We start from the raw sequence: 27,920 nt of genomic DNA, 5'->3' as shown, positions 1-27,920 counted from the left end.
CAATAAGGTCATTTAAGATTCACTACAGAATTATTTTAACTTCATATTATAAAAACAAAACCCCCAAGTGGATAAGTAGTCTACTCCTGTAGGAAAAGATTTCTAATTCCAACTATAATATTTTTAATTGTATATACTTAGAAGATTCAGCAAAATTTTATCAGATCAGGAGATCAGAGTATGGACAATGGGAATTTAACAGGAATGTTACTGATTACCTGGCAACCTGATAAAAACACAGCAGGCTGCCCTAAAAGCAGGAAAAGAGAGTTTAGAAAAAGCAGTTTTCCTGGTTCAGTTTTCGTTGTGCACCTCACCTGCTCTGGAAGTAGTTTGCTAGCTCTGACGCTTCATGGTTCAGACTCCTCAGGTGCACGATTAAATTTCCAGAGTTGGTGAACATGGCGCCACATGTTTTGCACTCGTAAATCCGAGGCTTGCGGATAATGTGCCGGGAAACCCTCATGTGGTGTTTATATTCCCCGAAGGAAGCGAAAGTGGCACTACATATCTGGCACCGGAAACAGCGTTTACCTTCATGCTTTAGGCGATGCATCTTTAGCGAGTAAGCCCTGGTGAACTTCTTCCCACAGCGGTCACACTGAAATGGTTTAATTCCTATAAAATAAAGCAAAAGGAAATATTATCTAAAAACAAAATCTTCTGAAAGGTCATAAACCTCACAAATTTCTGAGCTATAATTTTGCAGCAATAGATGAATTTGAAAAGACAAAAATTACCACTAAAAATAAATTCCAATTCATTATCTCAGAAAAAGTATAGAACATATGAAGCGCTTTTAAAAAAAAGTGTTTTTTAAAAAAAGAAAGGCAAGAGGGGGTAAACTAGGTAACATATACTCAAATTTATTTTTTGAATACCCTTCTAAATTATCTATTTCACAGACTTGAAAACACAATTTAACCACAGTATTTAAACGGAACTCAGATCCTCATATCACATTTATTTCATTTCATTAAAGTAATGAGGTTTATATTGAAAAGATGTGAAAATGATCAGTATCTAACTCTTCCTCCCCTATCTCTGAGAGAAATGAGAAAAAAAAATTCTAACATCTCTGAACATAATTAATGATCGTGACAGAACTATCATTTGATGACTTGGGTTTTTGGGTATTTAATGTAATAGTGATAGAAAAATATGTAGAAATTAATGAATTATAAATTATATTAATGGTCTCCTCCAATTCACTAACACAGTTTTGGCAAAAAAATTATAAAACCTTCAAAATACAATCTGTTGATTTAACAAAGTCATAGAGAATTGGTGCTGGTCAAAGGGACTATTAGACCTATCTAAAGAAGAGGAAAATGAGATAATAACACAGCTGAAAACAACAGCAAAGATGTCTTATCAGAAGTCAGTGTTTTACCCACAAGACTTCTGTTGCCTTTATGTGATCACTGAACTTAAGTTTCAAATCTGTTTTACACATTATTTATTCAAAATCTCTTTCATACTAAAATAAATAAATAAATAAATAAATAAATAAATAAATAAAATACTATAGGGCTAACTAGCTACAGAGAAATTCAGGATTGCAGAATTAAAATTATTATTACTAAATTTTAAAAAACTTTTTATTTGGAAATAATTTCAAACTTACATACAAAGGAAACTAATATATACCTTGTTAACCCCATTTGCTCTACCATCTGTATACGTGCTTTTCTACCTCATATATATACAATACACCTAATATATCCAATATCTTTTTAATTTACATATTATACACATACATTGCTCTAAGTTTTAATCAGAATGCTTATGCCAATGGAAAATGTATTAAGCAAATAGCTTTCTGACACTGTACCATTTCAGCAATAGACTTAGACCTATCTGTTCTCATTTGACTTCCCAGAACTATATATATATTTTTTTAACTCAATAACACCTGTTTTCTATTTTTAATTGGGATTCCAAAATAAAATGTTTCAGAGTACTCATTTACACTACAATAGGGAACATGACATTACCTGAGTGGATGAGCATGTGCTGTTTTAGGTTCTGAATACGGGTGAATCGCACCCCACAAGTTGGACACTGAAAAGGTCTGTCTGGACCATTTGGACTTGGCCGTTCTGTACTGCTGGTAGAAGGAGCAATGTAGAGTTGGTAGGGATACTGAACATTTTCCAATCTAAAAAACAGACCAAAGAAGGCAACCAGACTCTGATTTTTAAGTTGAATAAATACTTCTGCACAACTTGAAATGAACAAAAGAAAAAAAACTTAAGACTTTTTGAAACTGTTTAACGTTTCATTTACAGCAATATGAAAAACATTATTGTCCAGAAGATCCACTATCTTAAGTTAAGCAAGGACATAAAGCCACTTAATATATCATAAAAGATTTTACCTAAGGTATCCTTAATCTTTCTTTTTTTTAAATTAAAATTTATTGGGGTGACAATGGTCAACAAAACTATATAGGTTTCAAGCGTACAATTCTATAATACATAATTTATAGCATATTGCATTATGTGTTCACCACCCAGAGTCAGTTGTCCTTCCATCACTATATTTGACCGTATCCTTAATCTTTCTAATCCTTTCCTTCTGACCAGTGTTTTAATTTTGGCCTTCATCAATACAAGGCTGAATTAACAACACCCTCTCTTTTAGCCCTAAAGCCCTCTGAACTGATTCAATCAGTCCCCATTTAAACTCCTGCAACGGTTCACTGTTATCTTCAGAAGAAAGTCTAAACCCCTTTGCAAGGCACTCCTCATCTGGGTTCTGTGGACTTGTCCAGCCTCATGTCTTGTCATACTCCCCAGATATAACCTATACAAGCAGTTCCTCCTAATAGTTCTCTCTCAATGCTGTGCTTTTGTACATTTAACTTCCTCTATTAGGCGACCTTCTTTGCCTAGATAACGCCTAGTCATTTCATCTCATGACATGTAGCAAAGTCACCTCCTCCTCCTGGGAAGCCTTTGATTCATCAGTGGCTTAAGTAGGTATCCTTCTATGCAGAGCAACAGAACCCTCTGCAGATTTGTTTACTTATCTTCAACCTCTCTCCCTACCCCTAAAATGGTTTGATCTCTTTGAGGGCAAGGGCTACATATTTCATCTCTAGTATCTCCACTACTCAGCACAGTATCTGGTACAGAACACGACAATTGCATTAATGTTTGAAATTAAGGAATCTAGGCACATTTCCATTTGTTTACACCTTCATTAATTTATTTAAATGACTGGTACATAACCTGCTCTACAAGGGTTAGCTATTCAAGAATAAACCTTGTTTGAGTTCTTTGAATCCTTCAAGTTTTCAACAAATACAGTTTTTAGGTCTATCCTGGACTGTCTAGAGGAGTTACTAATTCAGTGGACTCTATATTCAGTGGTCAGACATACAATAACTCAAGAAAATTATCAGAGTAGAGAATTAAAACACGGTGATCCAATAGTGATTGGTACTGCTTTACTTTAGACTGGTGGTCAGGAAAAGCTTCCTTGAGAATTGACATCTAGACAGTGATCTGAAGGTCAAGAAGGAGCCAACAATGTAAAAATCAAGGGAGAAAGCATTTCAGGGAGAGTAAAGGCCCTACAAGGCAGAAAGATCCAAAAGCAGAAGCAAATATGGACTATTCTAGGAACTGAAAGGAGACCTGTATGGCTAAAATGTAGTATGCAAGGATGGTCTGAAGGGAGTCAGGCAGATGTCATATCATGTAGGGCTTTAAAAGGCCTAATAAGGAGTTTAGATTTGAAGTATGAATCTATAGGAAGAATTTAGAATTTGTGGCCTAGAACAGCAATATAACCTGACTTAGTAAAAATAAAAAGATCATTCTAGCTGCTACATGGAGAATGGTTGGAGTAGGGGGAGGATGAAATCAGGGACCAGCTGAAGGCTGGTAGTCAATGCAAAACATGGTGGTGACTTAGGCTAGGGTGGTGGCAGTGGAGGAGGAGGAAAAGTGGACTGGTAGAGGACATGTTGTAGAGGGCGGGCTGACAGGACTTGCTCAAGGATTAAATATGGGGAGGGGCAACGGGGAGTAGTGAGGGATAAAAGGATCACGTATAATTCCCAGAGATGCTGCTTGAGAAATGTTGGGGGATGATGCTGTCGTTCACTGAGATGGGAAAGACTGGATGGAGGAGCAGGCTTTGAAGGGGAGTTAGGAGTTTGCATTTTTGTCTCGGCCATGTTAATTCTGAAATGCCCCTGATATATCTATGTGGAAATATCAAGCAGAGACGGTCAATCTGAAGATAATGACTTGGGAATTATGCGTATAGATGAGGGTTTGGCAAACATTTTCTATAGCGGGTTGGGTAAGTAAATATTTTTTACTTACAGGATCTCTGTTTCATTCAACTCCACGACCTACAGTCAGTATATAAACAAATGAGTGTGGCTGTGTTCCAATAAAACATGATTTACAAATAAAGGTTGGTGGGCTGGAATTAGCTTGTGGTCCATAGTTTGCCAACCTCTGATATAAATACTATTTAAAGTGATAGGACTGGGCGGTTTTGGAAATGCCAAAAAACGCTCGCATAAGTGAGCTGATTTATGTGATGATGCTACCTCATTACTCTGAAAAATATACTGAAGTGAAGTCCCAATAAACTTCTTACATAATTCCCAGATAAAATGCTTAAATTTAAGAGTTGCAAGCATAGCCCCTACGAGAAAACGACACGCTATGTTGGTACTAACCGATCATCCTCATCTGGGTGAGCGTTAGTGCTAGAAGTGCTCTGAAGTGTAGGTAACCCTTCGGTGACGCCTTCATCTACTGAGCCTGCAAAGAAGAGGACAGTTGTCAATATTTTGGTGTAAATAAGACAAGGTATTAATTGCAAGCTGTATCGCCAAGCCTCTAAACACAGACTAATGTATACGTATATCCTGAATTACTAATCAAAACCAAGTGTTCTATATTTTATTTTTATGTTAATTAAATGTTTATGTGATTTAAAAAAATCATATGCAAGACAACAGCCTTGTATTACTACTTAAATTCTTTTAATATTCCTTTGATACAAATTTTAGAAACAAGCAGAGCAATTCAAATGTAAACTAAACAAAAATTCACATAAAATCAAATGTAACAATCAGTTTTTATTTTTTAACTTATTTGTGACATACAACTTATTTATTGTACATACAACTTTTACATAATGAAGATAGCTATAAAGTGAACACCTGTGTAAGCTCTACACAAGTCCCACTGAAACACTGCCAGCATCCCAGAAGTTCCCATTTACCCTTCCCTGATCACAAACCCCTCCTTCCAAGAAGTAACCCTTATCCTGTATTTTCTGGTTAGCATTCCATTCCTTTTTTTCTTGTCACCCTTCTTTTTAAAAGCAATTTTATCTCATATGCATATACCCAGAAACTAGAAGTGGTTTTTGCTGGAACACAGGCACGTACTGTCTAGGGCTGCTTTTACACTAGTGGCAGAGTCGAATCATAGAGGTTTCGACAGAGACAATGTGGCAGCTAAGTCTAAAAACTTACCATCATGGCTTTTATGGGAAAGTCTGCCACTGTCACCAGAAACGGTACACTTTAGTGTTGTCTGGTTGTAAACTTATAGAAATTGAGTCACATAGCATATATTCTTGTGTCTTGCTTCTTTCCTTCAAGATTGCAGACTTACCCATGTTGTTTAAACTTACCTAGGGTTGTATGATATTTATAATCTACCCATTTCACTTTGGATTGACAGTTTGTTATGGACAATGCTACTGTGAATACTCTTTGTGTAAGTAACTTAATGCATATAGGCATGTTTTTTTCTTAGGGTATCTATACTTAGAAAGGAATTGCTGGATCATAGGGTGTGTTTATCTTTGACTTTATTAGAAAATACCAGACTCTTTCCCAAAGTGATTATACTAAATTTACATGACTACACGTAGTGTGAGCTCTTTTGCTCTACATCCTCATAAACACTTGGTATTATCAGATTTTTGAAATTTTGCCAATCTGGTGGCTGTGTAGCAGTATTTCACTGTGTTCGAGTTTCATTTGCCTCATTACTAATGAGGTTGAGTACCTTTTCATGTGTTTACTGAGTCCCCTCTTGGGAAATGCCTGTTTAAGTCTTGTTACTGAGTTGTTTGCTTTTTATTATAAGAGTTCTTTTCATATTTCTGATACAAGCCCGTTGTCAGTGATACGTATTACAAGTATTTTTCCCTCTTCTACGGCTTATCTTTTCAATTATTTCTTTTGATAACCAAAAGTTTTAATTTAATTGAATTTATTAGTCTTTTCCTTTATGGTTATGGCTTCTTGGTGGTGTTTTAAAAATCCTTCCCTATCTCAAATTATCTTATTAATGATTTATATTTTTTCCTTGACATTTATGTCTATTCTTTAATCCACCTGAAGTTAATTTTGTGACTGATTGAACATTTATTGAAAAACCCATCTTTTCTGCTTTGCAGTGCTCTAAACGCATGGGTGTTTCCAGGTTTTCTACTAGTTCCATCTGCTTGTCTGTACTTGCATTAATGCCAAACTGTAGTAACGACAGCTTTATAATAATAAATCTTGGTATCAGGTAGAGCAAATCTTCTCACCCTGTTCATCTGCTTCCTGAATACCTTAGCTATTCTTGGCCCTTTGCATTTCTTTATGTTTCAGAATCAGCTTGTTGAATACAAGTGACAATAATCATTCCATTTCTCCCCTTTTATTAGTTTGGAAATTACACAATCCTTTCCTATTCTTTTTTACTGCTTACTTTCGAAATCAGTCACCTATTTTTTTCAATTACAGTTGTTGACATACAGTATTATTATATCAGGTGAACAACATAGTGATTAGGCATTTATATAACTTACAAAGTGATCACCCTGATTAGTACCCACCTGACCCCATATATAATTATTACAATATTATTGGCTATATTCCCTATGCTGTACTTTATATCCCTGTGACTGTTTTTATAACTGGCAGTTTATACTTCTTAATCCCTTCACCTTTTTCACCTATTCCCCTCAAGCCCCTACCATCTGGCAACCATCAATTTCTTCTCTGTATCTGAGTTTCTGTTTTGTTTATTTTTTTTTTAGATTCTACATACCGTATAAGTGGTATTATATGGTATTTGTCTTTCTCTGACTTATTTTACTTAACATAAAACCCTCTAGGTCTATTGATGTTGCCACAAATGGCAAGACTTCGTTCCTTTTTATGGCCAAGTAATATATTCCATTGTAGTATGTACCAATTAAGAATTTCCTTAGTGATGATTTGCTGCTGATGAATTGTTTTGGTTTTTTTGAAAATGTCTTTATTTCACCTTCATTCTTGGGGTGAGATTGGCTAATAACATTTTATGAGTTTCAAGTGAACAATTCTATAACATATCAGCTGTATTTTGCATTGTGTGCTCACCACCCAGTCTAGTCTCCTTCCATTATCATCTATTTGATTCCTTTTACCCTCTTCATCCTCCCCTCCCGTCTCTTCTGGTAACCACCATAATGTTATCTGTGTCTATGACTTTTTGTTTGTTGCTTTCTGTTTTATATCCCCCATGAGTGAAAGCATACGCTTTTTGTCTTTTTCTGTCTGACTTATTTTGCTTAGCATGATTCTCTCAAGATCCATCCATGTTGTCACAAATGGCAGTATTTCACCCTTTCTTATGGCTGAGTAGTATTTCATTGTAAATGTTATCATTTTCTTTCTTGCAAGATATTTTCACTGTGTGTAGACATCTAGATTGGCAGTATTTTCTTTCAGCATACTGAAGATAATCATTCCACTGCCTTCTGATGTTATAAAAAGGCAGATATTCTGAAGGTAATGCCATTTAAAAAAATTTTTTTCTGAATTGTCTCTGTGTCTAAGGTTTGTGTTTCTTTTATTACTCTTATTTGGGATTTTGCTGGCCTTTAATGCATGGACTGGTGTCTTTCGTCAATTCTGGAAAATTCTCAGCCATTCTCTTTTCTCCTTGTAGGACTTCCATCAAAACTACATTTGTATTGTCCATAGCCCTAATTTTCTGCACTGTAGTCTCTACCACTGTCTCTGTGATGGTTAATTGTATGTATCAACTTGACTGGGCTAAGGGATGCCCACAGAGCTGGTAAAACATTATTTCTTAGTGTGTCTGTGAGGGTTTTTCTGGAAAAACTTGGCATTTGAATCTGTAGACTGAGTAAAGATGATCATCCAATCCGTGGACCAAATATAACAAAAGGTAGGAGGAGGGCAAATTTGTTCTCCCTGCTTGAGCTGGGATGGATCTCCTGCTCTTGGACATCAATACTCCCTTTGGAGTTGTCGGACTTATACCAGCAGGCCTTTGGGTTTGGACTGGAACTACACCACCAGCTTTCCTGGGCCTCCAGCTGGCAGATGGAAAATTGTGAAACTTCTCATCCTCTATAATCATGTCAGTGAATCCCTCCTAATAAGTCTCTTTCTATATATTTATATATAGCCTATTTGTTCTGTTTCTCTGGAGAATGCTAATACAGTCTCTGTGCAGCATTCAGGTGATTTCTTCTAATTTATTTTCTGATTCACCAATTCTCTTCTTTGCTAAGTCCAATCTACTGCCAAAATGTTGACTATTGTTATTTTGGTCATTTTATTTCTTTTCTGAAAGTCCTACTTGTTTATTTCCCCTCAAATCTGCTATATCATTTTTTATTTTACTGTTCTCTGACACTATTATTCAAGCTTGTTTATTTTGCTAAACATAGTAAGGATATTTATTTCATATCTGTGTGTGGCAAACTATGACAATTAGCTGTGCCAATTTATTTATTTTTTCCAGTTGGTTCTCTTCTGCTACGTTTCCTTGTGTGTTTTTGACAGTGAGTTACGGCCCTTGAAAATGGTTTGTAAGGGACTGACTTGCTGAGGTTAGGATGAATATGCCCCTTTTCAGAGCTTTATGTTTGCTTCTGCTAGATTCCTGGAGGGCACTACTAAACCCAAATCACTGAGATTCCTTGGCCTACTTGTGCAAGAAATAATTGAGATATAAATCTGCAAGAGGGCTGGCTGGTGGCCACAACTTCTCAGAGATGTGTTTCCTCCTTTCTCCTTTTTAAAACTCTACTCTGCCAATTGCCAAGGCAGCTGTTTCTATAGTCTCCTGGAGTTGGGAGGAAGCAGGGCAGGTTTAGTTCTCCTGTTATAGAACTTATGGGTCCATACTTAATGTGTGGAGCAACTTCTCTAAGATTTCACAACTTTCATATCCTCTGGGCCTTGACTTCTAGTTCCCTCACTCTTTGAGTTGATGAACCAAAGCCCATTTATATTTTGGCAAATGTCTTAGGGAAACACTGGTTTTAGTGTTCTGATATCTACCTACCTCTCTGGGGCAGGCTGTCCCCCTAAAATCAACCTGGCATACCCTAATCAACTCTTCAAACACTTTTAAGTGCCTTAAAAAAAATCATACTGTTGTTTTTGGTGGGAGGGTAGATCTAAACAACTTAGCCTGTTCTTATCAGGTACAGAACTCTGCCAAATGTCTTTACCATATGCAAATAAGCTGCGCTGTACCAAATGAACAAATCTGAGCTGCTGAAGCTGTGTAGTCCATTAAAAGCAAGCAATTTTTGGTTGCAATATTGTAATGAAAACTAAAATGTACTAATTGTAACAGTTTGTCAACCCCATATATATTTTAATAAATATCATCTGTTAATAGGTACATAAGGTGAAATTTACTCCCAATGAATATCTGCAATCTAATAATTCAGCTCTCCCCTTTGGAACACTTCAATTAGCTGATATTATTAGGAAATGAATACATTTTCCACTTAAGAAAAATTTTCCAAAACACTAACTTAATCCCTTTTTAAGGCATTCAAACTGACTTTATTTATTAAACTATTTGTGCTAGAAATTTTGTGACAGGGTTACATTTTGCCTTGATTTCTTAAATAATGATAGTTTTTTTTTCTTGATGACTCATGAAAATCAAGAACACCAATTATTACACTATATTCTAATACACTGATAGAGGTTTTTGAAAGGAGATAAAGCTATATGCATTTACATTCATCCTCAACTGTACCTCCATTCTTCCTGCCCCCACCCCATCTCACCCTTACTAGTATGTGCCTAGCATTTCTATGTACGCCTTTTCTTTTTCTCTTTCCCTTACTGTCAAAGACATTTATGCTTTTCCCCTATGCCTACTTATTCAACTTATTCCTGATCCTTCTGATTTGTTTTTAATTCAGCTGTGGGTTCGAGGGCCAGATAATGCTGTAGTATAAGAAATAGCTGTTCACTTGTTAGTATCTTCCCATTCTCACTTTTTTCCTTAAAGGAAAGGGAACTAATATTTCAATCTATCCTAGGATAAAAAGTGGAAAAATCCCAATATTTGGAACTGGTCACCATGGACACACACAAAAAACTACTTTATAGCAATATTCTGCAGATATTCAGAATACAGCCAGTATTAAAGCCTATAGACAAAGACTTGCACAAAGGGCTGGAGGTGTGAGTAAGGCCGGCCAGGAAGACTGATCTAACTGAAATTTGCTCCTCACCATCAGGTAAGCTATATTTCTAGGAGGTGATGAGGTCTTGGTAAGGTGAAAATACACAACCACTCTGCTTTTGACTGATCTTGTATTGTCACAAGTTTGCTTAAAAAGCTGGTCAAAAAGAAATAAAATGGAGTACAAGATACATCTAGCAGAAGGTCTCTCTTACAACAAAGTTATTTATTTCCACATTCTAAAATATCATCTAAAGCTTGGCCTCTAGATCCCTAATTTGATGGATATGGAGCACGGAAAGTAAAACAAAGGACATTCGCCTCTTGCCCATGGCTATTAAATGCACCAAAAGATAAAAATAAAAACCACTCCAAGCTAAATTAAGAGTTAAAACAAAATATACTTTTAGAATTCTATCCACTGGACATTATAACACATAGTGTTATATTACTTAAAAATATCGGCAAAAATAAATCTTGTAAACTCTTTTTCCTGAGATGATGGTTTTTACCACTGATAACAAAAGTAATCATATAAATTGGAATTTTAATTGAACTGATTTAATGACAGGATATACCAGCAATATTACTTTCCTGAGGTGATAGTGGTATTTCTTAAAATTATTAAAATGAAGTTTCCTTTCTACACTACAGGGATCCTGCTCTCATAGTAATCAGGGCTAGGAATTCTGAACAGAACCCTCTCACCTTATGAAATAGTAAACAACCAGCTTTATATGGTAAGTGCTACCTTATCAAGAGAGATGCTACTCTCCTCTACCAATAAAGACTGCTGTGTGATAGCTACTGTGGCATTAAACTGAATCCTGTTTTCTGCTGCTAACCATCAAGTATATAAGACACTTACAAAAACTCTTATAGTGGTAAAAAATAATTACAGTGGCCATCCGTTACTAAGCATTTACCATGTGCCAGCCATTGCTCTAAATTAAATGTTTTAAATACAGTATCTCATGTCTTACTTGAAGAAGAGAAAAGTAGCCCCTAATATTTAGGAACTGGACTGACACTGATACTTATGAGTGTGCCTGGTGTTCACAGCTAGGTCCTGGTATTTTCCTGTTGGACATAAAACAGTATCACAGAACCCCAACATCAAACCAGATCACACTGGTCTGAGACAAAACACATAATTTTGTTTAAGTACAGGTAAGAACAAGGTCACTATGCAATCACAAAACTGCCAATATCCTGCTCTGTGGCTATTACACGTCTGCTTTAGGTCCACTTTGGTCTTTATTTATAGGCATTTGTTAAGATACTCAATCATAGGATTATCCCTGCTTTCTGACATCACCAGTCTTGAGAAAACCCCACTTTCTTGAATCCTCCTTAAAAAATCACCTAAACACAATCCAAATCCTCTAAGTACTTACTAAAACCCTCTTACTGATAAGCCCTAAAGATCCCATGGTATGTGATCTCCCATGTTGCAGATGAGCAATGAACTCAACTTGTTTAATTACATGTGTGCTCCTGGTTGATGCTGGTAACAGGGCACTGGCAGAAATGGAGGACCCATCAAGATTCTGCTATAGTTCCCATTGCCTTGCACTAGGAACCTCAATAATAGAGTGCATGTCTAAAATCCCTTTTGAGGTATAACATGCCCTTGGCTGGGAGGTGAGTTCATGTTGAATTGAGCTGAAATATTTCACTGGAGCCTTCAGTGTTGGGCGTGTTTTCCCAGAAAAAGGTCTTTGGGAAATATTTTGGTTATCCAATGAGATGTCATTGTTCCCTGGTGAAACTGTTTTCCAGACTTCTAACATCTGCTCCTATGATCTGTCTGTCTAGTGCGTTGACACTTGTCTACAAGAGGAATCGACTATAATGAGCGGATGAACACAGGCCAGATTAGTCTATCTGAACTGGCCCTGGAGACTGTGACAGGCAAAAACATTGCAAAACTTTGAAAGGTATGACATAGATAAACCTTGAAAATATGGGAAGTGCCAGAAGCTAGTAAAAAAGACCACATACGGCATGTTGGCATTTATATGAGATATTCAAAATGGGCAAATCTATAGACAGTTTATTAGTGGTTGTCTAGAGCTAGGTGTGGGATAGGAGTCATTGCTAAGTGGTACAGTTTCTTTTCAGGGTGATGAAAATGTTATAAACTTAGATTGTGGAGATGGTTGCACAACTGTGAATATACTAAAAAAGAAATACTAAGAATACACTTTAAATGCATGAATTTTATGATATGTAAGTTGTATTTCAATGAAGATGTTTTTTAAAAAAAACTTATAAGGACTTCTTCAATTTTGTCTTTGTGTCCTGAGAACGGCTTTGCTTAGTTTCAAATGACCAGAATCAAGTTTTTTCTGGTCCCTGATCAATGACAACTGGCCTTTAGCCAAGCCCTGCAAATAAAGTTACATAAGCATTATTCTTATGGACCATTACAGTTCTCATGGGTTTCAAACTAAAATTGAACCTCTTCCAGGCCAAACATCTGTTTCATGTTTTCTCACTGTAACACTAGCTTGGTTATACTTATCTCTCAACTGACTGAATTTCACCAAGAACAATTTGGAGTTGCAAGTGGCCATTTTGGGGGGAGTTTCTGCCATGAAAAGGCTGTTCATCTGAGATGTATCAGCACTGTACCAAAATTAGAGTATGGCTTTTAAAAGGCACTGCCGTGGATGTTTCCAATGTATGGCTTTCCTGTCAATGATACAACCTTGGTAAGACGAGGATAGGAACCAAGCATTGAGGTACACCTCCAATGAAGCTACGAGTATACATTTTTAGGGTGGACTGAGGTTTTCTCATGCTAAAAAGCTATGCTGTAATGGTAGAAAAAGGGGTACTAGAGTCTGTCTTCCTGACTAGAGAAATCCCAGCTTATTTCTCCAGTAGCAGGACCACACATTACACTGATATTGTTGTTAAAGAAAGACGTAAGCTTTATCTTCACTCAGACCATTCACTGTCCTTATCCACAGAGGTCAAAATAAAGAAAATAAAAGATAATAAATAAAATAAAGATAACTATAATAATCAAAGTGCTTAAACACCCTCATTCTTCTAAGTACTGCCAAAAGCCTGATGGCAATAAGATAAATTGTAGTTAACAATAGGCTGCCTTTCACAAGGGGAAATTTCAGTTTAAGTCTTATGTTCTATCCTATTACCACCTGATATGACTAAACGCTACAAGAGATTCTTATGATGCCTCTAGCTTTATCACAAACAGGTATGAGCTACATTCACCAGAGCAGCTTCTGAATCATTTATAATCTGGAGTTTTGGTCTTCTGGAAAAGATGCAACCAGAGGAAGCTTGCCACTGAGTATCAGTAAAAAGAAACTAATCAGATATTGTTAACAACTGACTCAGCAGTAAAACTTCAAGGTGTTGTTCACTGGATTCACGTTTTGCAACTTTAAAGACATACTGTACATCCATTCCTTCTGAGGGATTCTCCTGAAGACCTTACTTCAAAGTGGAGAGCTCCTACCCAAGATGACAAAATGAGATTAATTTTCTGATTCTTCAGTATTCTTTTCTGTATCTTTACTACTAATCACTACTAATCTTGACTATTACAACTAATATCTCTCATCTTCATCCTATTGTTTTTGATCCTGCTAAGATCTCCTTCTGCCACTTAAGGAAAAACAAAAACTCTTCTATGTTTACTTACAGACCATAGGTACTACTCTGAATTTGACAGATTGCTGGACATATTATCCTCCATCTGACCTGACGACAAAACTTTTAGTAACTGCTTCTTTAAATACTTCAGAAGGTAGATTCCCTTTTATAGGCCCCTTGTATCATACCACATTCCAGCCCTCAGCCTTGTAAAAATAAATGGGCCTTGACTCACATTATCAAAAAGCTTCTGCTGAAGTTACTGCAATCCTATCAGGAAGTCATATTCAATCAGAAAAACACTTATACTGGGGCTACCCTGACTAGGATACTTTGTTCTCTTCAGAGCTACTTCAGCCTGGTTTGCTGGAACTGTTTACAACTCCATTAAAGGAATTTGCCCATTTTTTTATGTTTTTGTTTTTAGATTTTCATTAAAAATATAGCTAACATACAATAGTTTTGGGGGTGTACCACAGTCATTCAACATTTATATACCTAAAGAAATGATCACCATGATAAGCAGAGCAACCATCTGACACCATACAATGCTATCACAATACTATTGACTATATTCCCCATGTTGTACATGACATCCCCATGACTTGTTTTATATCTGGAAATTTGGACCTCTTATTCCTCCTCACCTTTTCCTTCCTTTTTTAATTTTTCAATTACAACTGACATTCAATATTATTTTATATTAATTTCAGGTGTACATCAATAGTAGTTAGACATTTATATAACTTAAGAAGTGATCCTTCTGACTAGTCTAGCACCCACCTGGCACTATACATAGTTATTACCATATTATTGACTATATTCCGTGCTTTACTTTGCATCCCCATGACTATTTTGTAACTACCAATTTGTGTTAATCCCTTCACCTTTTTCACCCTGCTCCCAACCCCCTCATCTATCACCCCAATAAATCTAGCACCCATATGACACCATACATATTACAATATTATTGACTGTATTTCTTATGCTACATATACCCTACTTCCCCATGAATACTTTGTAACAACCAATTTGTACTTCTTTATCCCTTCCCTTTTTTCACCCTGCTCCACCCAAACACCCTCCCATCTGGCAACCATCAAAATAGTCTCTGTATCTATGAGTTTCTGTTTTGTTTATTTTGTTCTTTAGATTTTATATAAGAAAAATCACACTGCATCTGTTTTTCTGTCTGACATACTCCACTCAGCACAACACCCTTCAGTCCATCCATGCTGCTGCAGATAGCAAGAACCCATTCCCTTCCCTGGACGAGTAATATTCCTTTGTATATGAGGAATGACAATTAAGTTCACGAACTTTTTGCAACAATGTTCCTTACCTTTATTGATATCAGAGGAATCATTCATTATGAATTTGCACCAACTGGACAGTTAACCAAGTTTACTATTTGCAAGTGGTAAAAAGGCTGCATGAAAAAGTGAGACGACTTGAACTTTTCACCAACAATTCATGGCTCTTGCATCACGACAATGCACCAGCTCACACGGCACTGTCTGTGAGAGAGTTTTTGACCAGTAAACAAATAACTGTATTGGAACACCCTCCTTACTCACCCGATCTGGCCTCCAATGACTTCTTTCTTTACCCGAAGATAAAGAAAATATTGAAAGAAAGACATTTTGATAACATTCAGTACAACAAGGGTAATACGACAACGGCTCTGGTGGCCATTCCAGAAAACAGAGTTCCAAAATTTCTGTGAAAGATGGACTAGGCGCTGGCATTAGTGCATAGCTTCCCAAGGGGAGTACTTCGAAGGTGACCACAGTGACATTCAGCAATGAGGTACGTAGCACTTTTTCTAGGATGAGTTCTCAAACTTAATTGTCTGTTCTCGTATACTGTGTTCCACCTACTTTTTATTCGTTCATCAACGGACACCCAGGCTGCCTCCACATCTTGGCCTTTGTAAACAATGCTGCAATGAGCATATGAATGCACGTCCCCTCAAAATACCGTTTTGGGTTTCTTCGGATAAATACACAGAAGTAAGATTACTAGATCTCTGTCTCATGTTTTAAAGTCTATTTTGTCTGTTATAAGTATTGCTACAGCAGCTTTCCCCTCCCCCCGCCCATTTTCATGAAATAACTTTCTCTATCCCTTTACTTTCAGTCTTTGTGTGTCTTTCAACCTGAAGTAAGTCTCTTATAGGCAGCATATGTAAAGGTTTTTTTTTTTTTTATCCATTTAGCAACCCCATGTTTTTGATTGGAGCATTTAATCCATTTACATTTAAAGTAACTGTTGATAGATATGTATTTATTGCTATTTTACTATTTGTATTTTTTATTCCCCCCTCCCTTCTTAAACAAGTCCATCTAACATTCCTTGTAATAATTGGTTTGGAGGTGAACTCCTTTAGCTTTTCCTTTTCTGGGAAGCTCTTTGTCCTGCAGTTTCTGTTGAGAAATCAGCTGACAATCTTATGGGAGCTCCCTTTTAAGTTACTGGTTGTCTTTTACTCACTGCTTTAGAATTCTTTGTCTTTAACCTTTGCCATCTTAATTATAATGTGTCTTGGTGTGGGCCTCTTTGAGTTCATCTTGTTTAGGACTCTCTGTGCTTCCTGGGCTAGTATGTCTATTTCCTTCACCAGGTAGGAAAATTTTCAGTCATTATGTTTTCAAATAGGTTCTCAATCCCTTGCTTTCTTTCTCGCTTCCCTCTGGTACCCCTATGATGCAAACGTTGTTAAGCTTGATGGTGTCCCAGAGGTCTCTTAAATAATCCTCATTTTTTTTTTTTTTATTCTTTTTTCTTTGTGTTGTTCCAACTGGGTGTTTTCTACTACCTTGTCTTCAAAGTGCTGATTCGGTCCTGTGTTTCAGCTAGTCTGCTGGTAATTCCTTCTAGTTCATTCTTCATTTCAGTTATTGTATTCTTCACTTCTGACTGGTTCTTTATGGTTTCTATGTCTTTTTTATACTTTCTATCTCTCTGCTGAAGTTCTCACTACGTTCTTTGAGCATCCTTATAACCATTGTTTTTAACTTTTGCTGTGTTGATTTCAAGTTTTTTTCCCGTGTCAGAAATCCACAAAAAGTTGATATTTTGACTATTTTATGCATTTAATAGTAATTTGAGCTGCTCTGTATATAAATGACATTACTTTTATGTAAAAAATTTTTGGATATATTCATTTGGATATACCTGACTGTCACGGCAAAAGGTTAAACTCTGTCTCTGGTAGGTTGCTTGCTTCCATTTCGTTTAGTTCTTTTTCTGATTTCCTCCTTTTCTTTCATTTGGGATGTATTTCTATTTCCTCATTTTGGCTGCCTGTGTTTGTTTCTATGTATTAGGTAGGTCTGCTATGTCTCCTAGTCTTGGCCGGGTGGCTTTATGTAGTAGTTGCCGTGTGGGGCCCTGGCACAGGTTCCCTGGTTACCTGCTCCAGGTGCTCTAGCAGTGTCCTTTGTGTGGGTTATGTGTGCCCTCCTGTTATGCTTGAGCCTTGATTGCTATTGGCACATCAGTGGGTGGGACTGACCTCAGGCTGACTGGCTGTGGGGATTGGCCATGTCCAGGGCTTATGGGCTGCTGTGCAGGGCGCTTACTCCACTGAGTGGGATTCGCCCCAGCAGACTCTAGTGCCTGTTGTGTGTGCTGCTTGTGGGGCTAATTGGGTGGTGCTCTGCTATGGTCTGAAGCCAACCTCAAAGTTTGGTTCTGGTGCCTCTTGGGAGGGGCTCCAGTGCAGACCCAGGTCACCCACTGCCTGTGACTGGCCAGGGACTACCTGGTAAGAGTTGCAAAGTGATCCGTGGTTGTTTGCTGCCTGTGCTAAACCTGAAGGCATGTGGTAGAGGCCACACTGCAAACCAAGGATGCCTGCCACCAGTGCTGGGCTTGGGGTAGCTCTGCAAAAATCCAGAACCACCCTAGGCCTGCTGCCACCTTCTGGCTCCCTTAAGGTTTAGCCACTGATAAAGCCTCGTGAGGTATGCAAGTGGGTGAGGCAGGGTCTCAGGGCATCACTAGAGTAGGAAGAATTGAGGTAATCAGGCTAGTGTAGATACTGGTTTGGTGCCAGTGCTGAGCCTGGAGTGACTGAGGAAAAGTCTCAGAGCACACTGAGACCAGTCGCTGCCTGCCTGGGGCCTGCAGACTCCGAAAGTTTTCCAAGAAACAGTGCAATGTGGGCAGTGCTGGCTGCTCCCCAAGAAAATGCTTCCAGTGTTGGGTGGGGCAGATTCCCAGCAAAGCTCACCAGACCAATCCAGATTCAGATTTGGCTGTGTGTGGGGAGAGCTCAACACAGGAAAGATGGCGCCTGTCTGCCAGCTGCATGAGAAGGATCCCACACAGGGATAATGGTGACTGTCCACCAGCCCTCACTCCAAACCCACACACTTCAGTGTCTCACCCCCTGTATGCCTCTGATGGCCCACTAGTCACCATCCTCTGCCGGAGCCCAGGGTAACTGGCTGTGAGACTGTGTGAGGGTTCTTTGACAGGATGTCTGGGTTTCCCACTGCCTTTCGTCCCATCCAATGGTCAGAATCCTTACTGTCTTTCACAGCCAGATGTTGTGGGGGCTCTTCTTCCTGGTAACCATACTCCCGGCTGAGGAGCATGGTGTGGGGCTGGGGTCCCTTGCTCCTATTGGGAGAACCCTCATGGTCAAGATATCCCTCCTGATTCTCAACCATCACACACAGGTTTCGGGCGAGCCCATTTCAAGTTTCCGTCCCTCATAACAGTCTTGACGTGGCCTCTTCTTCATATCCTTAGTTATAAAATTTCTGTTCAGCTGGATTTCAGATGGTTCTACAGGTTGATTGTTCTATAATTTAGTTGTAATTTTAATGTGTTCATGGAAAGAAGCAGGCAGTGTTTATCTACTCCACCATCTTGGATCTCTCCATCAGGAATTTGTCCATTTTAAGGGACACACAATTGGTTCACTCTTGTTGTAATGACCGACACTTGTATTTCCAATACTCCTACCTCTAGGATACTACTTATGTGCAGGGGAGTTACATATGTGTGCTGCACACTAACTTATTCTGTGTATGTAGGGTTACTGTGAGGGATTTTCAGATATTAAAACTGCCACCCACCCCAACTTGTTCAACTATAGGTGTGTTCCTGGTGGTCTATTGCTAGAGGGCACTGACATACTTAATAGGTAGCTATTACTATTCTTACTTTACAGAAACTAGTAGCAGAATCTGGACCTGTCTGACTCCACGTCCTGAACTTTTAATCATTATGCTGTACAATGTATATGAACCATGTTGCAATTCCACCATTATTCCAGCTGCCCACCTCAACAAGTTTATCTATTCACTACTGCTGAGTAAATTGTGAAGTTATTTCTTAATATTTTTACCTACCACCATCATGATCACTTTTTTTTTAATGGAAGATTTTAGAGTCTGGAAAAAACTGAATTCCTTTGTTAACACAGCAAACTGTGGATTACCTAGAACTATTTATTTACTTATTCTATTTTTTATAAGGAGTATTTCTTTTTTTAAAAAAACTTTTGTTTGAGTGTGTGTGTGTGTTTTTTTTTTTTTTAAGGACCCATCAGCTCCAAGTCAAGTAGTTGTTTCAATTTGGTTGTGGAGGGTGCAGCTCACAGTGGCCAATGTGGGGATTGAACTGGCAACCTTGTTGCTAAGAGCACTGCACTCTAACCAACTGAGCTAACCAGCCGCTCCCTACCTAGAACTATTTATAGTTGTCATTGGTGCATGCAGATAGTTGAATACTTCAAGATAAATAACTAAGCCATATCATAAAAGTCCTTCTCATTTATAAATTTTTTCTTCAGGTATCTCAGATACTTACTCACCTTTTTGAGTAGCAAAACCCAACATGAACTTACCAGTCTCTTTTCTAAGTTTGCTGTATTTATTGCTTTTATTTGCCCTATGTTGTGGGTATTAGATTTTACAATCTTTTGGTGGGCAATTGGTAATAAAGGAATTTAAAAGAACAGGTGAGATCTTATTTGAATTAATTTCATGGATAATCAAATAATTATTTCAGAATTTCATAATGAATATATCGAATATTATAGTCTTAGTCTCTAGAATGACAAACTACCTTTAGGTATCTTCTTGAATAAGCTAGTAAAATTAAGTACTCTTATGAAGCATTCCTTTGAATATGGAAAAAAGTATCACACACATCTTCCCTTTCTCCCTGCCACATTTTTGGACTGCCTACTACCAGGAATTTAACTTTTTTCTATAAGGCTTTGTTTTAGTGCATAGGTTTGGATTTAAGACACGTTAGTTGAGAGTGATTAGTACATCTGGTGTGAAGGCAAGGAAGAAAACTTCATCTGTATTATTTGATTACATGATATTCAGATCAGAGTTGTGTCTGCTTTATAATAGAACCTACATTCATAATAGTATATTAGAAATAAATTATGCTTATATAACTGTTTTATCATGTTAATATAGTAAAGGAAAAATATAAATTAATATACTTGAAAGTGTTAAAATAAGACTATTTAACATGTCTAGTTAGCAAGATATTCAGTTATATTAATATTTGGTTTCTAAGTTCTCAGACAAATGATTAAAACAGTAATAATTCATTAAACAGCTCATTATTCAGAAGGTATCAAGCTGTTTCAGGATTAAGGACTCTAGTAACTTAACAAAAATTTGTGTCATATCAACAAATAGCTATGATCTCGTCATCAAATATCTTATTGGATGTGTGGGCACTTGAATTCTTCAAAAGTATCTTGACTCAAATTCAGGAATACGATTTTTAGTTGGTGTTGTGGGTTGAACTGTGTCCCCCTCAAAGGACATATTCAAGGTTAGTGGGGGCCCTTGAGCCATTCTCTGCTGCTTGGGTCAACTCCTAATTTTTTGCAGTGTACTCTCTCTTCTAATAAACTACTTTTTCACCACTTAAAAAACAACAACAGACATATTCAAGTCCTAACCCCTGGTATCTGTGAATCTGCCTATTTGGAAATAGGGTCTCTGCAGATGTAATGAAGTTAGATGAGCTCATACTGGAATAGGGTGGGCCCCAATCCAATGACTGGTGTCCTTGATAAGAAGAGGAAGATTTGGATTTGAAGCTGAGGAAATGTCCCATGAAGATGGAGGTAGAAATTGGAGGGATGTAGCTACAAGTTGAAGAATGTGAAGGAGTACCTGTTAACTGCCAGAAGATAGGAAAGGCAAGGAAAGCTCCTTCCCTATAGCTTTCAAAGGGAATATGGCCCTGCCAACACCTAAATTCAGACTTCTGGCCTCCTGAACTGTGAGAATAAATTTCTGTTGTTTAAACCACCCAGTTTGTGATACTCTGTTGTGGCATCACTGGGAAACTTATGTAGTGGGTCAAAATTCAAGAAAGTAAAAGTTGTTATGGCCTTACTGGTTCTTCAATCATTTGGAGAAATCCTCTTTACTATTCTTTGTTGGCTTTTCTTCTCTCCCTGAATATAGATATTTCTCAAGGATCAGCCCTTTCTTTGGTTTTGGCAAAATTACACACACACACACACACATAAAATTTCCCATTGAGAGTCAATCTGTCAGTGCTAAAAGAAAAGACCCAAATTGGTAATCTTCAGTCATGAGCTCACCAATCCTACCTTTTTAAGTGCTTTTTGGCGTGATATTGCATGGTCATCCCCCAAGTATAAACCATACAGCACTGACCTTGTTGATTGACTCTTAAAATTGGGTTCCCATTTCCTTCTGATGTTCATATTGTAGTTACTGCATTTAACAGACTCCTTTATATGATTACCATTATTTTTTTGTGCCATTTAAGAAAAACTATGACTTAATTGTAAGACACATCTGAATTCAGATAATATGAAAAATTGTGACTTAGAATCAACAAATATAACATTATCAATACTTTCCTAGTCATCCAGAGTACTCTGACCCCTCCCATTCCCTCAATCCACATATTCAGATATCATCAGGTAGTAATGATTCTTCCTTTACAAAGTCTCTTAATACCCATTTTCTTTAGTTTTACTCTAAGCATATTCATTCATATTTATACAAAGTCAACTATATGGTAACTGATTTCTGAGACTGTCTTTGCCCAGCTATACCAATACCAAATTAATTTTCCTAAAATATCTGTAAATGTTTTATTTTTTACTCCCTTTAAGCTAGACTCCTTATCACCACTACCATGTTTCCCCCAAAATAAGACCTATCCGGACAATCAGCTCTAATGCGTCCTTTGGAGCAAAAACTAATGTAAGACCCAGTCTTATTTTACTATAAGTAAACTAAGAAAAACAAGACCGGGTATAATATAATATAGTATAGTATAGTATAGTACAGTATAGTATAGTATAATATAATATAGTATAATATAGTATAGTATAGTATAAAATAATATAATATAAGTCTTATATTAATTTTTGCTCCAAAGGACACATTAGAGCTGATTGTCTGGCTTGGTCTTATTTTCGGGGAAACACAGTAGGATAAAATCCAAGCTTACTTCGCGTACCTGTGGCAGACACTGCTAGTTGCATACAATATCCATTCTCCTCTAATTGTGTCTGAGGCAATTATACACCGAACTAATATACATGTCTTCCCATATTCTCTTGCAGCTAGAAAAACCATGTGACATAATCTGGCAGAAGCTCTTTAGGGACTTCTGGGAACATGTGTGCTTTCCTGATATAAACACTACTCCTTTCTAGAATATAAGGCTAAAAATGAAGCATTTTGTAACCCTGAAACAATAAGCATACAAATCAAACTGACAAACAAAAGATGGTGGGTTATAAACATACAAGGGCCCAACAACTGATTATACTGTAGAGCTACTGTACTTGCCCTGGACTTCCTATTTCTGAACGTTTTATGCAATAAAAATAAAATCCAGTTTGGTTTAAACCACTCTGAAGGGATTCTGTTACATGTAGCTGAATGCAATCCTAACTAGTGTTCAAGGCTCTTCACAACATGCTCTCAATCACTCATTTTGTCTTACCTCCCATTATTTTCCATACTTGCAGGCTTTCATGCTTTATTCGCCTCATTTTGCATCAAATTCACTGCTTACCAAACAGGCAATGCTCTACCACATGTCTATGCTTTTATACATTCTCAAAGAAATGTATCTGCCTGTGTCCCATTAGATAATGTTCAACTATTTTCTTTCTATCCCTTGCCTGGGCAAACTCCTACTTGTTAAGATCCAGCTCAAATATATAGCATAAACTTATTCTTTCCTTTGTGAACATGCTAACGTTTTGTTCATACATCTAGGCTAGCATTAATCGCTGATTTACACATCTGCTTTCTCAGACTATTACTGTGTTTCCCCAAAAATAAGATCTAGCGAGACAATCAGCTCTAATGCATCTTTTGGAGCAAAAATTAATATAAGGGCCAGCCCAGTGGCTCAGGTGGTTGGAGCGCCGTGTTCCTAACACTGAGGTCGCCGGTTCGATTCCCATATGGGCCAGTGAGTTGCACCCTCTACAACTAAGATTGTGAACAACAGCTCTCCCTGGAGCTGGGCTGCTGTGAGCAGCCAGAGGTTGGCGTGGGCTGCCGTGTGCTGCCGTGAGCTGCCATGAGAGGCCGACCAACGACCGGCGACCACCTGCCTCAGCCGGGGGGAGCACAAGGCTCATAATACCAGCACGGGCCAGAGAGCTGTGTCCTACACAACTAGACTGAGAAACAACAGCTTGAACTGGAGTGTGGTGGGGAGAGGTGGTAGAAAGGGGGAGGGGGAAAGAAAACAAAAAAACAATTTAAAAATAAACAAAACCCTGATTAAAAAAATAAAATTAATATAAGACCCGGTGTTATGTTATGTTGTGTTGTGATGTAATGTGACATTATGTCATTATAGTAAAATAAGACCAGGTCTTATATTAATTTTTGCTCCAAAAGACGCATTAGAGCTGATTGTCTGGCTAGTCTTATTTTCAGGGAAACACGGTAACTCCTCAGATGCAGCAACTATCTCTTTTTTATCATGTATTCCCAATGTTTGGCACATGTTAAGTGTTCAATATATAATTTTAATGAAGAATAAAACACTAACTGGATTTTTTAAACTGGTATTTTTTGCATTAAAAGTAATTCACAATTCATTCATCTATATCTGCCTGTGTCCCATTAGATAATGTTCAACTATTTTCTTTCTATCCCAATGCATAACTTGTTAAAAAAAATTATAGTACTAGTAGCATCTTTGAAAATCCAGTTATCATGTTTTATTCTTCCTAATATTTCTTATAGGACCCAGCAAAATACCTTTTATCAAGTAAGTACTTAAAAACTCTTGAACTGACTTTATAGCACCATGAAAAACACAGAAGACATTATACCTATAGAGGAAGACTGTGGACTAATCAGCGGGTCCTCTTGGACTTGTTCACTTCCTGGCACCGTCTGCTGATCACTCAGTGAGCTCTGAGATGCACTGACAGGCTGGGATACTTCCTCATGGACCTCCTCATCACTTAGTCTTTCCACTTTGACCCGGACATCTTCTTCGGTACCCAGAGGCAAGGTAGTTTTTGTGCTCTCACAAGTCACAAAATCAGCCATTCTTCTACCTGCCTCAGATGGGCCAGGTAATTCTAAAGTCCGGGCATTTTCTGCCTGCTTAACCTTATCAGGCTGAATCCTTCGATCAATTCCAAAAGGAAAAGTCCAGGGAAAAGCTAAAGAAGAGTCAACTGGTTGATTTCTATTTTCTGAGTAGGAAGCTGAAGAATTCAATACCTGGGGAGAACTTGTTTGTGTGCTACATTTTACAGGACTTTCAGGAGACATAACAATGTAGCTTTTGCGCTTTCTCCGGGATTCTCGGCAGACAGGAATGGTTCTTTCTACCACACTGCACTCTGAAGACACTGGAGAAATGCTTCCATCTCGAGAAGTAAAATTGCAGTTAGAGTTATTTTCTTGTCCAGCATCTAGACCCTTTTCCGGTTGGCTGTTGGGTGTATTCCATAAAATGCTCGATTTCATGAATTCTGAGCAGGTGCTAGCAACACTAAACATTTGCATATAGCTGGCTGCAGCTAGAACATCAATGATATTTTCTGTGTTAATTGACAGAGTGGCTGTGTAAGCGTATTCTAAAAGGGGTATAAAGCCAGTCACTGTAACATGATGCAAATCCAACACATTCTTGTTCTCATCCTCTGCTTGGCCTACAAGTTTGGTGCGAAAAAAATCACTGCAAGCTGCTAGTACCACCTTATGTGCCCGGAAGATTTTGTCCTGGACACGAATAGTGATATCACAAAAATGTCCATCATTTCGCAGCATATTTAGCTTTCCAAGCATTTCCTGGCTGTGGGAAGAGGAGCTATGAGTAAATGTTTTCACACCCATCTTTTCCTTCCTCTTCTACAGATGCTCTTCAAAGATGCAAATGAATCAGAAATGACCTAAAAAATATACAAAATAAGCATTAGTTGAAATAGGTGATTTAGATAGTTTTATGTGGCCAGTGTGCTAAATCAAAAAGCTGAAATATGGCTGTGAGAGAGAAAGTTCAAGGTAGGGAACATATTAAAGTACATTCCCACACACACATATGGGCAACTAATTTCTGACAAAGGAGCCAAGAATACGCAATGCAGAAAGGAAAGTCTCTTCAATAAATGGTGTTGGGAAAACTGTACAGCCATATGCAAGAGAATGAAACTAGACTACTATCTTACACTGTACACAAAAAATTAACTCAAAATGAATTAAAGATTTGAATGTAGGACCTGAAACAATAAAATACGTAAAAGAAAACATCCCACTAAGTTTATGGACACTGGTTTCAGAAATGTTTTTGTGAACTTGACTCCAAAGACAAAGGAAACAAAAGCAAAAATAAATGAATGGGACTATATGAAACTAAAAAGCTTCTGTACAGCAAAAGAAACCATCAACAAAACAAAAAGGCAACCAACCAAATGAGAAAAGATATTTGCAAATGAAACGTCCAGTAAGAGGCTGATATCCAAAATACTACATAAAGAATCCATACTACTCAACAACAACAACAAAACCAAACCATCTGACTCATAGACACGGACAATAGTTTAGTGGTTGCCAGAGGGTAAGGGGGGTGGGGGTGGAGGTGAGGGTAAGGGGGATCGAATATATGGTGATGGAAGAAGTGACTCTGGGTGATGAACACACAATGGGATTTATAGATGATGTAATACAGAATTGTACACCTGAAATCTATGTAATTTTACTAACAATTGTCACCCCAATAAATTTAATTAAAAAAAAAAAAAAAAAAAAAAATGGGCAGAGGACCTGACTAGATATTTTTCCAAGGAAGACATACAGATGGACAACAGACATATGAAAAGATGTTCAACATCACTACTTATTAGGGAAATGCAAATCAAACCCACAATGAGACAGCACCTCACACCTGTTAGAGTAGCTATTATCAATAAGACATAATACGTGTTGGAGAGAATGTGGAGAAACGGGAACCCTCATACGCTGCTGATGGTAATGTAAATTGGTGTATGGAGGCGCCTCCAAAAAAATAAAAACACAACTACCATATGAGCCAGCAATCCCTCTTCTGTGTATTTACCTGAAAAGTTTGAAAACACTTACTTGTAAAGATATATGTACCCTTATGTATGATTTATACCAGCCATGAAATGGAAACAACCTAAGTGTCCACAGACAGATGACTGGATAAAGATGAAGTAAACATACTTCAATGGAATAGTACTCAGCCCTAAGAAAGATGAAATATTGCCATTCATAACATGGATAGATCCTGAAAGTATAATGCTAAGTGAAGTAAGTCAGCTGGAAAAGGACAAGAACCATATGATTTCACTCATATGTGGGATATAAAACAAAAAGCAGCAAACGAACAAACAAAAACAAACTCATAGACACAGACAACAGAATGGTGGTTATTAAAGGGCAAGGGCGGTCAGGGAAAGTGAACAGGGTAAAGGGGATCAAATATATGGTGACAGAAGGAGACTAGACTTTGGATGGTAAGCACACAATAGAGTATACAGATTTCGAATTATAATGTACATCTGAAATTTATGTAATGTTATTAACCAAAGTTACCCCAATAAATTTAATAAAAAAATAAAACCATCTTTTCATGGAAACATTTACATTAAAGAAAAAAAAAAAGAAAATATAAAAAGAATTCCCAGGCTCCCAAACTGTCTAATCAGCTACATAGTTTTAAATAATAAGTTTGTAAATTATGACAATTACAGAGTTTTTTCTACGTGCCAGACACTATTTAAATGCTTCACATTTGATCATTTTATTGTCGTGTCTCTATCAATACATGCATTATTATCTGTTTGACAGGAAAGGGTTTAACAACCTTGCTGAAGTAAAAAACTTACTAAGTAGCAGACCCAGGGTTCACATCGAGGCAGGCTGGCTCCAGAACCTATGTTCTTAACCTCAATGCCACATACTGTCTCTTTCAGGATATAAAGTGAGTAAATATAAGTGGTTAAGAGTCCAGGTTTTAGAATGTGACAGGTCTGGATCTTTCCTCAACAATTCCTCCATGGTTGTTATAAGGACTAAATGAAACAATATATGTAGTAAATGCTTTAGCACAGTATTTCACACTTTATGAATGCTCACCAAATAAAAGCAGTTATTATTGTTGTTTATATTACTAATATAAGAAAACAACTTTTCTGGAAGTAAACTTAAGAAATGGTTAGTAATCAATCATCTGATTAGATTTTCCAAAAAAACAAAAAAAAGAAAAAAGAGAGAAAAAAAAAGGCCGTTGATTTGCTACTATCAGATTTTACATTTA

The 27,920-nt window shown here is 37.4% G+C and overlaps 1 protein-coding gene across 3 annotated transcripts in view; it reads right to left on the bottom strand.

Moving 5' to 3' along the window:
- The window catches only part of ZBTB44 (zinc finger and BTB domain containing 44), an 84,050-nt gene that overhangs the window by 9,480 nt on the left and 46,650 nt on the right, over positions 1-27,920 (bottom strand). Inside the window, exons 2-5 of one of the 3 annotated variants that reach the window (XM_019713987.3) lie at positions 24,460-25,533; positions 4,706-4,790; positions 1,998-2,161; positions 318-618 (exon numbers count right to left, since the gene is read on the bottom strand). In XM_019713987.3, the coding sequence (XP_019569546.1) occupies positions 318-618; positions 1,998-2,161; positions 4,706-4,790; positions 24,460-25,477 (1,568 nt within the window). In that variant the 5' untranslated portion in view covers positions 25,478-25,533. The remainder of the gene's footprint in view (positions 1-317; positions 619-1,997; positions 2,162-4,705; positions 4,791-24,459; positions 25,534-27,920) is intronic. The other 2 variants (XM_019713988.3, XM_074321775.2) reach the window with 2 other exon arrangements.

This window comes from Rhinolophus sinicus, chromosome 9, assembly GCF_057876585.1.
Source record: "Rhinolophus sinicus isolate RSI-liver-muscle chromosome 9, RSI-T2T, whole genome shotgun sequence".
In the NCBI taxonomy this organism is placed as follows: Eukaryota; Metazoa; Chordata; class Mammalia; order Chiroptera; family Rhinolophidae; genus Rhinolophus; species Rhinolophus sinicus.
This window is presented reverse-complemented; position numbering and strand designations above follow the sequence as displayed.